This window comes from Ursus arctos, unplaced genomic scaffold (assembly GCF_023065955.2).
Source record: "Ursus arctos isolate Adak ecotype North America unplaced genomic scaffold, UrsArc2.0 scaffold_19, whole genome shotgun sequence".
NCBI classification, from domain to species: domain Eukaryota; kingdom Metazoa; phylum Chordata; class Mammalia; order Carnivora; family Ursidae; genus Ursus; species Ursus arctos.
In genome coordinates this window covers 39,212,882-39,226,650 of record NW_026622863.1, presented here as the reverse complement: position 1 = coordinate 39,226,650, position 13,769 = coordinate 39,212,882, and the positions used below count along the sequence as shown (strand labels likewise).

The 13,769-nt window shown below is 64.3% G+C and overlaps 1 protein-coding gene across 2 annotated transcripts; it reads right to left on the bottom strand.

Annotated features, from left to right (window-relative positions):
• Positions 1-58: 58 nt before the first annotated feature.
• Positions 59-13,521, bottom strand: LRP3 (LDL receptor related protein 3). 2 transcript variants are annotated; one of them, XM_048224035.2, is made up of 7 exons: positions 13,250-13,521; positions 11,271-11,318; positions 6,025-6,163; positions 3,256-3,470; positions 1,754-2,870; positions 1,513-1,645; positions 60-1,277 (listed from the first exon to the last, which is right to left on the bottom strand). In XM_048224035.2, the coding sequence occupies exons 1-7, from the start codon at positions 13,320-13,322 to the stop codon at positions 693-695; spliced, it is 2,310 nt and encodes a 769-aa protein (XP_048079992.1). In that variant the 5' UTR covers positions 13,323-13,521; the 3' UTR covers positions 60-692. The 2 variants fall into 2 exon arrangements, with proteins under 2 accessions (XP_048079993.1, XP_048079992.1); XM_048224036.2 differs by lacking the exons at positions 6,025-6,163; positions 11,271-11,318; positions 13,250-13,521 and adding an exon at positions 3,715-3,788 and having other exon boundaries at positions 59-1,277.
• Positions 13,522-13,769: the final 248 nt, after the last annotated feature.

Below are 13,769 nucleotides of genomic sequence, written 5' to 3'. Positions count from 1 at the left end.
ATTTGGCCAATGTCATTTGGTGCTCGACCACTGTCCCCCGAGAAAGCATCCAGCAGCATCTCCCAGAGGTCTCAGGGCCTGCATGAGACCATGGGCTTCCTCTACCCTGTGCCCACCTTCCCAGCCCTGCCTTCGTGCCCAGGAGATTAACCCCTCAGCCACAGGGCAAAGGGCACCTGCCTGGCCAGGCCCATGCTGACACCAGAGGCATGAGGATGGGGGCAGAAGCCTCCTTGCCCCTCCTCTGGGCTGGCTGGGAGGACGGGGGGGAGGGCTGAGCACCAACACAGGGCCCTCTGTGGATGGGGTCGCTCATACCCACGATCCTGTTCGGCCCAGCACAGCTCTGGCGCCCCAGAGGGTGAACGAAGCGAGAAGCCATGGAAGACTCCAGAAAGCCCTGCCCTAGCCCTCCTGCTGCCCAGAGATGGAGTCCCAGAATGGCGGAGGGAGAGGGAGACCCCAGGGTGTGTGCAGCGGGGCTCCTGACTCCACCTGCCTCCTCATTCTGGCCCCCACGGCCCCCCGCCCGCCGTGCCCACCAGGGCTGGGGGTGCAGAGGCAGCAAGCTGGTGGCTGGGCTTCCGGGCAGCCTCTCTGTAAGAAAGAAGGACGCGGAGGCAGGGTAGAAATGACTGTGTATTCCCTGGTTACAAAGCGGGGCTGTGGCGGTCACCAGCATGTCCGACGGGTCAGCAGACCAGCAGGGCCTCATCGTCACTGGCCTCCAACATTGGGGAGCAGGGCGGTGGGGGACTCCTGCAGACACCCAGTGGCTCTGGTGGGTGGGGGCCTAGGGTGCTGCTGGCAGTGGGAGCCGGGGGGTGAGGGTCCTGGGCCGAGCAGGGCTCCCGAGGCATGTCCACGGACGCCGGGCTGTCCACCAGAGGGTCCCTGCCGGCTTTTCTGTCCTTGTCCACCAGCCTGCACTCCGGGTCCCGCAGGCCAGAGGGGGGCGGCACGGCAGATCCCACTTCTGGCGCGTGGCCTGGGGCACTGGGGGGCCCGTCCCCAGCTGCCACGGGGCTGCCTGTGTCCGTGAGGGGTGCCGGGGGGTCCGGGGTGCTCCCTGATGCAGGCTGGAGGAGCCCATCGCCTAGCACCGTCTGTGAGGTGCGTGCGGCCGTCAGCAGTGGGATCTGTCCCCGCGGCGCCCGCGGCCGGTGAAAGAGCCGGTTCCAGAGTCGGCCAAGGCGGCGGCGGGACGGCCCTCGGCGGGAGGCGTGGCGGCGCATCTGTCGCCGCATGGCTGTACGAAGGTTCTGTAGCACCGAGGCCTGGAGGACGGGGTGGTGGCCGAGGGGCAGAGGTCAGCACGACCCCAGGAGACCAACGTGTTCCCCCCACCTGACCGTGGGCCCCCCACAGCACTCCCTGCCGGGGCCTCACCTCCCGCCTCCCTCGACCCTTGGGCCATGTGCTGTCCGCCTGGCCCCTCGGTCTCCCAGCTGGCCATTCTCTGAGGTCCAAGCGGGCGCCTGCGTCCCAGGAGTCTCATGCTCTGGCACTCACCTGGGACGCACTGTAGACGGGGAAGTCCTCCACGGGTGGAATGAGGCCCTGTGCGATGAGCTGCCCGTAGGACGGGGGTGCCTCCCGCCGCACAAACTCGGCCTCCAGGCGCGTCATCTGGGTCTCGAAGGCCCTGAAGGCAGCGGGCAGGAGGGCGGCATGGCGGGGCTGGCCAGGACCGCACCCCACTGGCCCTCCACCGCGACCCCCCGGGATGCCCGCGAGCCGCCCGCCCACCCACCTGTACTCCTGTGTGCGCAGCGAGTAGAGCTTGAAGGCGCAGCCCAGCGCGATGACCAGCAGCAGGCCGCACACCAGGCTGCCGATGAGCGCCGCCGTGATGACCTTGCGGGGCACGGCCGCCAGGCAGCCGTGCTCGTCGCTGCCGTCCTGGCAGTCCTCCTGGCCGTCGCAGCGCCACGTCTCGAAAATGCACAGGTTGGTGCCGCAGTGGAAGGTGCCGGGCTGGCAGGAGAAGCAGTTCTTCTCGTCGGCACCGTCCGGGCAGCTCTTCTGGTTGTTGCAGCGGTCGGCGGGCGCGTAGCACAGGCCGCTGCCACCCTCGCAGGGGTACTGGTCCGGTGGGCAGGCAGGGCAGCCCTGCTCGTCGCGGCCGCTGGCGCAGTGCCACCAGCCGTCGCAGCGCTGGGGCTCGGAGAAGCAGCCCTGCTCGCCCGCGTCGCCCGCAGCCCCCTCGCCGCCGCTCCCGCACGGCTGCTCCCACGGGAGGCAGTAGCCCTTCACCTGATAGGTGGCGTTGAAGCCGTGGCCGGCGCTGCGGGCGCGGGCGTGGTAGGCCACGGTGAGGCGGCCCTGGGCGGCCTCGAGGCTCACGGGCCGGTGGTTGCTGCGGTAGGACAGCGTCTGCAGCAGGCGGTCGCCGCGCTCACCCAGGCCCTCATACACCTGCACGTAGTCATCGTAGCCCAGACGCAGCTCCAGCTGCAGCAGCACACGCCGCGGGTCCTGCGTGTCCACCAGCCACGTGCAGTGCAGGTCCGAGGGCCCGCGCGCCGCGCCGAACAGGTCCGGGGAGGCGAAGGAGCCGTAGAAGCTGCCCAGCCGCCGGCCGCACGCTAGGTCGGGACAGCCAGCCTCGTCGGAGCCGTCCCCGCAGTCCTGCGTGCCGTCGCAGCGCCGCTCCGCGGGCAGGCAGCGCGTGGAGCGCGCCCCGCTGCAGGGGAAGGTGCCTCCGGGGCACAGGCTGCCCGGTGGCTCAGAGGCAGGCGCCGAGCAGTTGCCCTCGTCCGAGCCGTCGCCGCACTCATCCACCGTGTTGCACTGCCATGGGCCCGGCAGGCACTTGCCGTTGTCGCAGCGGAACTCGTCGGCCTGGCAGGACGCCTGGCCCAGCTTCCCTGTGGAGCGGAGAGCGTGGGGGACGGTCAGGGGAGAGCAGAGCCTCCCTCCGGCGGGTGACCAGGGCCAGGAGCAGGCAGGGTGGCTCCCCTGTCCCAGCCGGGCCTCTGCAGGGCCTCTCCGTGCCCAGCCGAGGGGCGGAGACTCTTCAAATGCCCGGGTGGGCTCAGCCCTGACTTGAACCAAGGGTGAGGGGTGAGCCACCCATTCTAGCCAAGTCTGTGAGTAAGCTCGAGGGGCTTCAAGGCACCCTGAGGCCCAGTCCCCGGATGGATGGGGCTGCTGGGGGAGACCCAGCAGGGAGTGGGCCAGGAGAGGGTGCTGCCAGGGCCGTGGGGGCCCGCGTGCCCCTGGTGCCCAGCCCCACCCTGCTGCCAGCCTCACCTCGGATGTATGACAGACGGAAGCCCTGGGCCTGGCCGGAGCTGGAGGCATCGGAGTGGAAGAAGATCCAGACGTGGTCCCTGGCCGAGATGAAGGCAGGTGGGATGGCAGAGCCGCAGAGCCGGAAGGCCTCCTGGCGGGGCGGGGCTGCTGGGCCCAGCATGAGCCAGTCCAGGGAGCACTGGTGGGACTCCTCCACGTCGAAATTGCGGAAGCTGCAGACGCAGAGGGGAATGAGGACCGAAGGCGTGGGCGGGCAGGCAGGGAGCCTGCAGACCTGAGCTCAGGGCAAGGGTAGCCAGCCCCACGGGCCCCTGCATTCCTCCACTCCAGGCCTCTCGGTAGGACCCCTGCCACCACCCGGGGGCCTGAGGGTGGCTCCAAGAAGCAGCAGCACGATGTGGACAGCCCCACTCTGTGAAGGCCTCCCCTCGTCCCTTTCTGCCCTCCGTCACATACACCATGCCCCATCAGGGGCAATTCCTTCCGCCGACACGCTGCCTTGAAGGGTCCAGATCCCTCCCATGCCGGGTCTGCGGGGATAGAGGGAGTAGATGCACATGGGGCTGGCCTAGCCTGCCCCTGGGTGATAGCGTGTCACCTGGGCAGAACACTAGTGCCGGCCCCCCTGGCCCAGGCTGTGGGGCAAGCAGGCCACAGGAGAAGGGAGGACTCTACAAGTGGCCGGTAAGGGTGGAGGCTTGGAGGAGAGCGCCTGAGAGCCATGGCCCTGTGGCACGGGCAAACAGGCACAGACCCCAGGACAGCCCCTGCTGGTGCCCATCACGCCCCTGTGCTTTGGAGCCAGGGAGTACCTGGGCCTTCTGGGCTTTGGCACGCAGGAAAGTGGCACCCTGACCAGATTCCCCACGGCCACCCAGGCCAGGGTTCCAGACTCAGTTCCACTATCTCGCCACCTCATCCCAGCCCCCTCTGCACGACCCTGCAGCTGGAGCGCCTAGGCTCCTGCCTGGCTCCCTCTCCTGCCCAGACTGCCCCGAGGCCCCTGGAGAAACCCTGCTCCGGGCTCCATGCCAGCCTGGCCTCAAGCCCCCTGCAGGACGGAGAAAACACTTCCGCCACCTCAGAGCCAGCTGGGCCACGGCCCCAGTGCCCCGGGCTCCTCTCACTGGCCACGCTGAGGGGATCCACAGCCCCGCGGCCCATGAGAGAGGCTCACGTGGCAGAGGTCCAGCAGGAGAGGCGGCCCGCTGCAGGGGCCCACAGACACCCAGGGAGCTGGGCACACTCACATGGTCACACATGTGCACACGCAGATGCTCACACGCACCTGTACTTACACACACCTGCCCTCTGCACCTGCTCATACATGTGCTCGTGCACACGCAGACACTCACACACACCTGTACTTACACACACACCTGCCCTCTGCACCTGCTCATACACTGTGCTCGTGCACACTCAGACACTGACACACCCCTGTACTTATGCACACACCTGCCCTCTGTACCAGTCCATACATGTGCTCGTGCGCACGCACTCGCACACACCTGTACTTACACACACACCTGCCCTCTGTACCTGTCCATACACTGTGCTCGTGCACACGCAGACACTCGCACACCCCTGTACTTACACACACACCTGCCCTCTGCACCGGCTCATACATGTGCTCGTGCACACACAGACACTCACACACACCTGTACTTACACACACACCTGCCACACACACCTGCCCTCTGTACCTGCTCATACATGTGCTCGTGCACACGCAGACACTCGCACACACCTGTACTTACACACACACCTGTCCTCTGCACCTGCTCATACATGTGCTCGTGCACACGCAGACACTCGCACACCCCTGTACTTACACACACACCTGTCCTCTGCACCGGCTCATACATGTGCTCGTGCACATGCAGACACTCACACACACCTGTACTTACACACACACCTGCCCTCTGTACCTGCTCATACATGTGCTCGTGCACACAGACACTCACATACACCTGTACTTACACACACACCTGCCCTCTGCACCTGTCCATACACTGTGCTCATGCACACGCAGACACTCACACACACTCGTACTTACACACACACCTGCCCTCTGCACCTGTCCATACACTGTGCTCGTGCACACGCAGACACTCGCACACACCTGTACTTACACACACACCTGTCCTCTGCACCTGCTCATACATGTGCTCGTGCACACGCAGACACTCGCACACCCCTGTACTTACACACACACCTGTCCTCTGCACTGGCTCATACATGTGCTCGTGCACACGCAGACACTCACACACACCTGTACTTACACACACACCTGCCACACACACCTGCCCTCTGTACCTGCTCATACATGTGCTCGTGCACACAGACACTCACACACACCTGTACTTACACACACACCTGCCCTCTGCACCTGTCCATACACTGTGCTCATGCACACGCAGACACTCACACACACTCGTACTTACACACACACCTGCCCTCTGCACCTGTTTATACATGTGCTTGTGCACACGCACACACTCGCACACACCTGTACTTACACACACACCTGCCCTCTGCACCTGTCCATACACTGTGCTTGTGCACGCGCACTCACACACACCTGTACTTACACACACACCTGCCCTCTGTACCTGCTCATACATGTGCTCATGCACACGCATGTGCACACACACATGTATGCATTCACATCTGCTCACGCACATGCACCATTATGCACACACACACATGCTTACTCAGCAGGTGCAGGCCCACGGAGTTCCCTTCTTACGCCCCGGGTCCCCCTACCTGATGGTGATCATGTCCCCACGGTCACCCTGGATGTACCAGCTGCAGTTGGTGCCCGGCGGGTAGTTGAGGGGCCAGGCCGGGCTGTAGATGACGCCGCGCCTTTCCGTGTGCTGCTCCAGCTTCCCACTACAGGCGGCTGTTGGGAGAAGAGGCTGAGAAGTGCCGGTCTCCCCTCTGGGTGGGAAGTGAGGTGCGGGTGCACGTGAGCCCCCCCGGCTTGAGCACAGGCCCTCCCCAGGGTGGGATCAAGGCCAGACAAGGGTGGCCACGGCCAGGGCAAGGCCAAACTCAAGACTTCATGGAAGTGCATATGGGGGGCCAAGGACCCACAAGGGCTCAGGGCAGCCTTGGCCCCCAACCCCACCCTGTGCACTGGAGCGTAGATCCTATCACCCATTGCCGGCAGGGCTGGTAATGAGCCCACCCACAGCCCCCTTGGCACCTCCAAGGTGCAGCCTCTTGGCCTCAGCTCAGTGGAGAAGTCTGCACCCCTAGGCCTCTCAGGCCTGCATGGGCAACCCGCCGTGGTTCCCTGCCTGTCCTACCAGGGACAAATACAGGCCTTAGCCCCGGCAGGGGAGGGGCTCTGCTCACCCTGCTACTAGTAGCAGGCACAAGCACTAGGCATGCTGAGTTACACAGTCAAAAGCCCCACTCCGTGGAGATCATAACACAGGCCTGCAGGGAGGCAGACATCCAGATGGGGCTGGAAACGCAGGCTGGGTCTGATCACACCTTGTGTGGCCCTGGGGTTTCATCCTGAGCATCAGTGGGAAGCCACTGGAGGTAGATGTCATAACCAGACAAGGAAACAGGCTCAGAGAGGGTAAGTGACCTGCCCATGGCCACACAGCAGTAAGTGACAGAGTCAGGATCGCCCCTGGTCCCCTGGTGGGATCAGCGTCTCACTGCCGGCCTTGAACCAATGCATTTATGAAGTGTTGACCATCTGCTGCCTCAGGCACCAGGGCAGGCTATCATCCCAGCGATCAAGGAATGCCACCAAGCCCAGCCCTGCAGGCCTCGCTTTACCCACTTCATTACTCATGCCTTTGCTTCCAGCTCAGGCGGCCCAGTCTGAAGACTCCAGAGCCCACACTGGTGTGCCCTGGCCCTCCCAGGACCAGACAAGGCCTCTGCACTTGACCGCACCTACCCCTTCCAGCCCCTGCAGCCCTTCACCACACCACCTCGTCTGAGCCTCACAAAGCCTGTGGCAAAGGCATGTTCCATTATACAGATGGAGAGACTGAGGCCAGTGACACCCCCTCCTCGCTCTTGCACTGCCTGGCCCCTTCCACTGTTGCCCTGCAGGCCAGGGTCTCTCTGTCGGCTCTCAACAAGACTCCAGGTGCCTCCCGTGTTCTTAGGACCGTGACCATGGTGGTCCAGGTGTTCCAATACCGTGACTAACAGGGAAGTGGAAACCCCTGCCAACAGCTCACAAAAGCATCAAAGGACTAGAAGAGAAACACCCACACTTGACCCTAAAACAAGGCTGGCCACCCATAGGTTGCCATCGGAGCCCCAGTAGTCCCTGGTCAGCAAGGCACCAGCCCGGCTTCTCTGCTTGGCACTCCCCCGATGCCTAGAGGGCCAGCCTCCCCGACCCGCAGCTTTCTCACCTGTCAAACAGAAGCGATGAGAGCACACAGCAGGGGAAGGACAAGGGCCCGTTCCCTCTGACAGGTAAGGCACCAGCTTTGTGGACCTCACAGAGACCGTGGGTGCTGCCCCGGGAACCTGGGAGGTGTGAGGTTAGGAAAGCCAGAAGAGGCTTCTCCTCCTGGACGGCGCCGGGCAAGAGGTTCACAGGCAGGGAGAGCCTAGCATGGCTGGGGTGCATCTCCCCCCCACGTCAAATTCACATGGTAAACCCGAAGTCAGGAGACGCCGTCAGCCAGGGCAGGAGGCACCCTTTGTTGCCCCGTCCCCGCAAAACAGGTCACACTTACCCTGGAAGGGAGGCCTACCTTCCTCAGGGACAAAACACTCAGAAAGGCCAGGTTCCTCACCCCCGAATCCTATGGGCATCACCTGCCTCAGCCAGAATACACTTCCTAGACCTACGTCTGACCCTACTTTCCAGGTGTCTCGGACCAGCGGCCAAGTCAGGAGCAGACAACTAGCAGCTACCAGCCCAGCTCTGCCTCTCAGCAAAGCCCCTGACAGCATGTCCGCCCAAACAGCCTCGCCCCCTGCCCAGAAATTCCCACATAGGGGGCGGCAAGAGATCATGTTCTCTGCAGCTGTCAGCCTGGCCCACGCGGAGTGCACGTGGAGCAGGAGAGAGGCCAGAGTCCATGCAGGGCGCTGGGAGCCCTGGTCAGGGCCTCCTGACTGGACGCTGCTTGGCCTTGAGCCTGGAGGCGGGGACCAGCTCAGACAACAGGCCCGAGGCGTCTCCGTGATGGCAGCCTCCCTCCCACCCCAGGATCCAGGCACAGGTGGGGGAGAGGCCTCACGAGCCCACTCCCAGGGTCCACAGTGCTGGGCACGCCATTTTGCCCTAGGCCTCAACTTGTCCATCAGTGAAATGGAGGCCGTGGGTGCGGCGCATCTCAGAGGGTGGTTGGGAAACTCAAGGAAAGTGGCGGTCTCTAGGCAGACATTCATGTGATGGGGTGAGTGGGGGGACACCCTGTGGAGGTGAGGCTCTGACAGGATGTGTGATGATGGGTGGGCAGTGAAGGGTGCTGGGAGGACTGTGTGTTTGCAGGATAGGGTTCGGGGGGGTGTGGGGGCTTTGACTGCAGGTGACCTGCGTTCACTCCAGCAGAAGACTGCTCAGCCCTCGGGCCAAGGTGGCCTGCTCAAGGGGGCAAGGGATGACCGAGCACTTTCAGACCAGCGAGCGCCCTTCTTTCATGGTCCAAAGACTCACGAAATACTCCCGAGGAAGCGTGAGCAAGGCCTGATGGAGCACAATTTGCAGGTCTGGTTTCCAGAGGCAATCGGTGCTCTAGACAACCTGGCTGCTAGAACCACACGACAGGGAGCTGGGAGCCCCCGAACCAGCACTCGGGGGGGGGCTGCCAGGTGAGTGGAAAACAGCCTGAAGACTGTCTGGGCTCACGGCCCTGGCGTCACAGCCCCCCCCCACCCTGAGTCCAGGCGCGGGAGGTGGGTCATCGGACCCAGTCGGTGCCCGCCAACCTGGGGCAGACACCTGGCAGGTCTCCAGGCAGTCCAGCCAGACCCTCGGGAGTGTCTGAGCGGTCACCTCAGGCAGCCAGAAGCTGGTGTCCACCCCTCTGGGCAATGCTGGAGGGACAGAGCTAGACTCCGGGAGAGCTAGGGCCCCCACCGCCTGTGGCCTCGCAGGCCATGCACGCAGCTCAGGCCTCCAGGACGCCATGCATAGGCACCATGACGTGAACAGCAGCTCCCGAAGTTGGGTGACATGGGCCCTGCCAAGAACAAAGCGGATGCTGGCTGAAACCTACCGAACGTGCAGACGTGCATGGCTGTCTTTCTCTCCCTGGCTCTATGAGTGAACCTTGACCCAGGAACATCACTTTCTAAACCGGGGACACAGGCACGTGGCAGATGTGTTCAAGGCCACACGGCCACCCCCCACACCGGCAGGAGGGCTCGCCTGGGCTCACATCTGCAAGACCTGACTTCCCCCCACCATGGCCACAGACCCCTGACTCAGTGGAACCAGTCAATGTCCTCCAGGAAATTGGGATGGGGAGACTGGGCAGTTCGCTGCGGGGGCCAGGACGGCAGGCGGCGCTGGGGCGGCTTGGTGCTGAAGAAGTCAGGGCCCCGGGCCAGCTGCGTCAGCAGAGGAGGCCAGACTGCAGGGAGCAGGAGCCGACGTGCAGGGGAAATCAGGAGGGAGCCCGAGGGGCCACAACTGAGAGATGGGCGTGCAAAAGCAGCTTCAGTGGGCGCTGGGCCTTTCCATCCCAGTGACCGCGGCCTGCAGAGATCCCTGTCCCGGAGCCAGCCTCAGTGGCTTTCGGCTACAAGGTCCTGAGCAGAATTAGAAACCCCAGGTGCCTCCGGCCCACAAGGCAGCACAGCAGACAGCAAACAAGTCACAAGCCCCCCACAGCAGAGATCGCACATTCCCCCCAGCTCCCTAAGGCCCTTCTCAGATGTCTCCTGGTGGCCCCAAGGGCCATGAGGGCTGGGGCTTTCCTGTGGCAGTCCCCTCAGGAAAGAGCAAATACCCTTGATGGCCTCGGTCGCCCCTCCCACTCCTGACAGTCTTCGAGGTGCCTGGCACGGGGCCCAAGCACAAAGATGGCCTGTGGATGGTTGGCCCCACTGTGACAGGCAGCGGGAAGGGGCGGAGTTCTAGCCCGTGTTTCTTAGATCCCATAGGCCACCACTAATCCCAGGGCCAAAACATCGGCCAAAGTGTGAATCTCTCTCCTGCACACCAGCTTGCCTAGGGCTGGTCTTGCTCAGACAGACCAGCTGAACCCAGGCGGAGCCACCTGCTTTTCTAATTTGCATACCAAGCCGGTATTTCCCATGCCCTGGGTCATCCCAGGGCCAGGTACCAGGCAACGAGAGACCACCCCTGGAGCCCCAGGCCAGCCAGAATTCTTCAAACTCACCAAGCCTGAGCTGTTTCCCCGGCCCTGCCTTGCCTTTCCCACAGAAACTCCAACAAAGGCTCTGGCCTGGGCCCTCCCCCAACTCCAGCGTCTGCCAGACCAAGGCTGGCATTCCCCCTGTGGCCCCGTGGGGTGTGGCACGTCCCTTCCTCTCAAGACGCATAAGTAGCAAATTCTTCTGTCAGCGGCATTGGCCTCTCTGTGTCATCACTCAGTCATACCTTGATAAGCTAAATCCCAGGCAGAACTTGAAAACACGCACGCCTCTATCTCATGGTGCCTCGTGGCCTCGGGGAACCCCACAGCCTACAGGAAGCACAACCTGTCAAGTACGCTGGACCCGTGACAGTTTGCTAGTGGCCTTAAGCCACCATGTGTCATGGCCACGCTGAGCACCTTGCCTCATTTGCCCATTTGACCCTAATAACCAGGCTTTGAGGTAGGTCCTGTTACTGCACCCATTTGACAGAAGAGGAAACTGAGACTCAGGGAGGTGTAAGCTTGCCCAAGACCAGATGACTCCTTTGTGATGCAGAAAAAATGCACAAGGGCTTTAGCTGGAAGAGGCCGGCTGACCTCAGGGGTGGATGGGCCCCAAAGGCCTGTCCTCAGAGGTCAGTAAACCAGAAGGGCAGGCAGGAAGGGAGCAGAGAGAAGCATCTTACTCACCTAAGGCAGGAACTGCACTGCTGAGCCGCCCGGTGAGAACGATGTTTACTGTGGGAAACACAAAGAGGAGTCAGTGGGGGGCAGTGGCTCTTGGGGTCCAGACATCTGCCCTCGGCCAACAGCAGCCCTGGATGGGCACAGGACAACACAGCCAAACTCCAGGCTGCATCTCTTCGTCTCACAGGGCAAGGCCCAGAGTGCTGCCAGAGACTTCCCCTCCCACCTGGTCCTGCTGGGATGCGCGGAGGGGTGGGCCCTCGTGGGTCTCAGGAACCCCCATCCTCTGGGCACAAGTCTGGCTGAGCAGACCACTCCTGCCGCTCCCCATGCCTGCGGATTCTAACTCACGTGGGAAGCGGTGTGTTTCTGTCTTCCCTCTCCAGCTTGGAAACTCGTGTGTGGACCACGCTGGTTCAGCCTGGATACGGGCTCTGCCTTCAAGGGGCCCCGACCCCTTGGAGGAATCCCTCTGAGGGACCCCGCCAGCCACCTGGTCTACCGCCAGCCAAGGAGGGAGGAAGCAATTCTGACTACCCCATTTTACAGGGACGCACCGACAGCGGGATTTAAGGTCCACCTCACTATGCCATGCTGACCTTGAGAAGAGAGGCAAAGAACTCCCTGCCACCCACCCCTCAAGTATCCACCGCCATGGGGTTTGTCCTTTGCTTTCACCTACTGCTTTCCTCCAGCGGTTTCCAGGACCAGGAGGAGGATATGGGCAAACTCACCTTCCCGGGGTTCAGGGTGCCCCCTTCCCCCAACATCAAGGATGCCAAGGGAGGCAGAGAGCATCTCTGCAGGGTCAGCCTCCACCTGGTGAGGATGCAGGGGCACATGGCCTCTCTGAAAACCCCGGGCTCTGCTACCAGAGCCAGGGCCGCATCAGGGCAGGGAGGGCCTTGGGGAAGCCAAAGGGCCTGCCCTCCTCCCCTGCTCACCTGGGAAGCCCAGCACTGGGCAGCTCAGAGTCCAGAGCACATGACGCTAACAGACTGGGCAGTGGGCACTCCGCGAGGGGTCCCAGCCCTTTCTAGACTTTCCCACACCTGAACCAAGGGGCCTTCCACAAGACTCAAGAGTTCCCTGATCCTGGCCTCCAAGAAGAGGGTGCGGCTTAAAACGGACAGGTTTCTTTTTCACTGTGTTATTTCAGTAGCTTCAAGCAAACCTATGGGGCTTACAGAATCTTCACTAGTGGCATGGTAGGGTGTCCCCTAATGACCCCAAGCTCGGATAATGGCCTCCCTCCTTCATTATGGTAAATAAAGGAGCCATGTGGGTTGAGGATTTAACTCCTTTCTTCCCCTCTCCCTCACAGCCGTGGAAGGGTGGGCAGAAAAACTCCTGGGTAGGGCGGGAGTCCTTCCCACCCAGGTGCCAGGCCCAGACAGGTCCCAGCCGCCCCCCCCCCCCCCACCAGACACACCGCTCTGGGCTGAACGGGCCTGCCCCTCTGGGTCTAAGAGACACAAAGGGAAGACAGGAGTCACACTCGCAGCTGCCTCCGGCCCCGGCGTCCTGACCGCGGCTCTCCCTGGCACCCGCCCCCACCCCAGGTCCCGGCAGGAAACAGTTCCCTCAGGGGACAGCCGTCCGCACACCCGCCCGCCTCGGCTTTGTCCGCAGCTCCGGAGGCCCCAACCCGCCAGGCCCGGAGGAAAGCCACTGCCTGCCCACCCCAGCCGCCCGCGCCGCCCGGCCGCCCCGCTGCCCCGGGCTCCACGCGCTGTTCCGAGCCGGACGCGAGCCGGACGGGAGCCGGGGCTCGGCGGCCAGAGTCGCCTCCCAGGCCCGAGAGCGCAGCAGGCCGGGGCGGGAAGGGGGAGAGGTGCTGGGGGCCGCCCTCTCGCGCAGGGCCCGCTCTGGAAAGCCCCGGCCGGAACCCGGGGGAGCGGGGCGGACCGGGGTCGCCCCGGGCGCGGCGCGGAGCTGCGAGGCGGTGGCCCGGACCCGCCCGGCCTGCGCGGCCCACTCACCGAGGCAGACGACGGCGAGCTGCGCCCGGGCGCCCGGCGCCCCCTCCGGCCCCGCGGCCGCCCGCTTCTCCATGCCGGGGCCGGCCGCCCGCGGGCGCCGCCTCCTGCCCCCCCGGCTGCGGCAGCGGCTGCGGCTCGGGGTCCGGCTCCGGCTCCCGCTCGGGCTCCGGCGGCGGCTTTGTGAGGCGGCGGTGCAGGCCCGCAGCGCGCGCGGGGCCACATCGGCCGCGGCGTCACGGGCCCCGCGGGGGCTCAGCGGCGGCCGCCAGGGAGGACCCCCGCCCGCCGCTGCCCCCGCGCCCCGGGCGCCTCGCCGCCGCCGGCCTGTGCCCCGGGGCCCCCGGCGCGCCCATGCCCCGCGGCGCGCAGCCCGCCCGGCTCCGGCGCCCCTGGCCCGCGCGGCCGGGTGCCGTCGCTGGTGCGTCCGTGGGTCTGTGGATCCCCGCGCCCGCCCGGAGCCCGGAGGCCGCGCCGCGCCAGCCACGTGACGCGCCCGCCGAGCCGCAGTGGCGCTGGCCGG

Bases quoted from the DNA above. Each gene is read 5' to 3' on its own strand.
- LRP3 (XM_048224035.2), bottom strand. From the start codon at position 13,322: ATGGAGAAGCGGGCGGCCGCGGGGCCGGAGGGGGCGCCGGGCGCCCGG. The intron at 11,319-13,249 runs GTGAGTGGGCCG...TGTTTCCCACAG, and splicing joins GCTCGCCGTCGTCTGCCTCG to TAAACATCGTTCTCACCGGG. The intron at 6,164-11,270 runs GTGAGTAAGATG...TTCTCCCAACAG, and splicing joins CAGTGCAGTTCCTGCCTTAG to CCGCCTGTAGTGGGAAGCTG.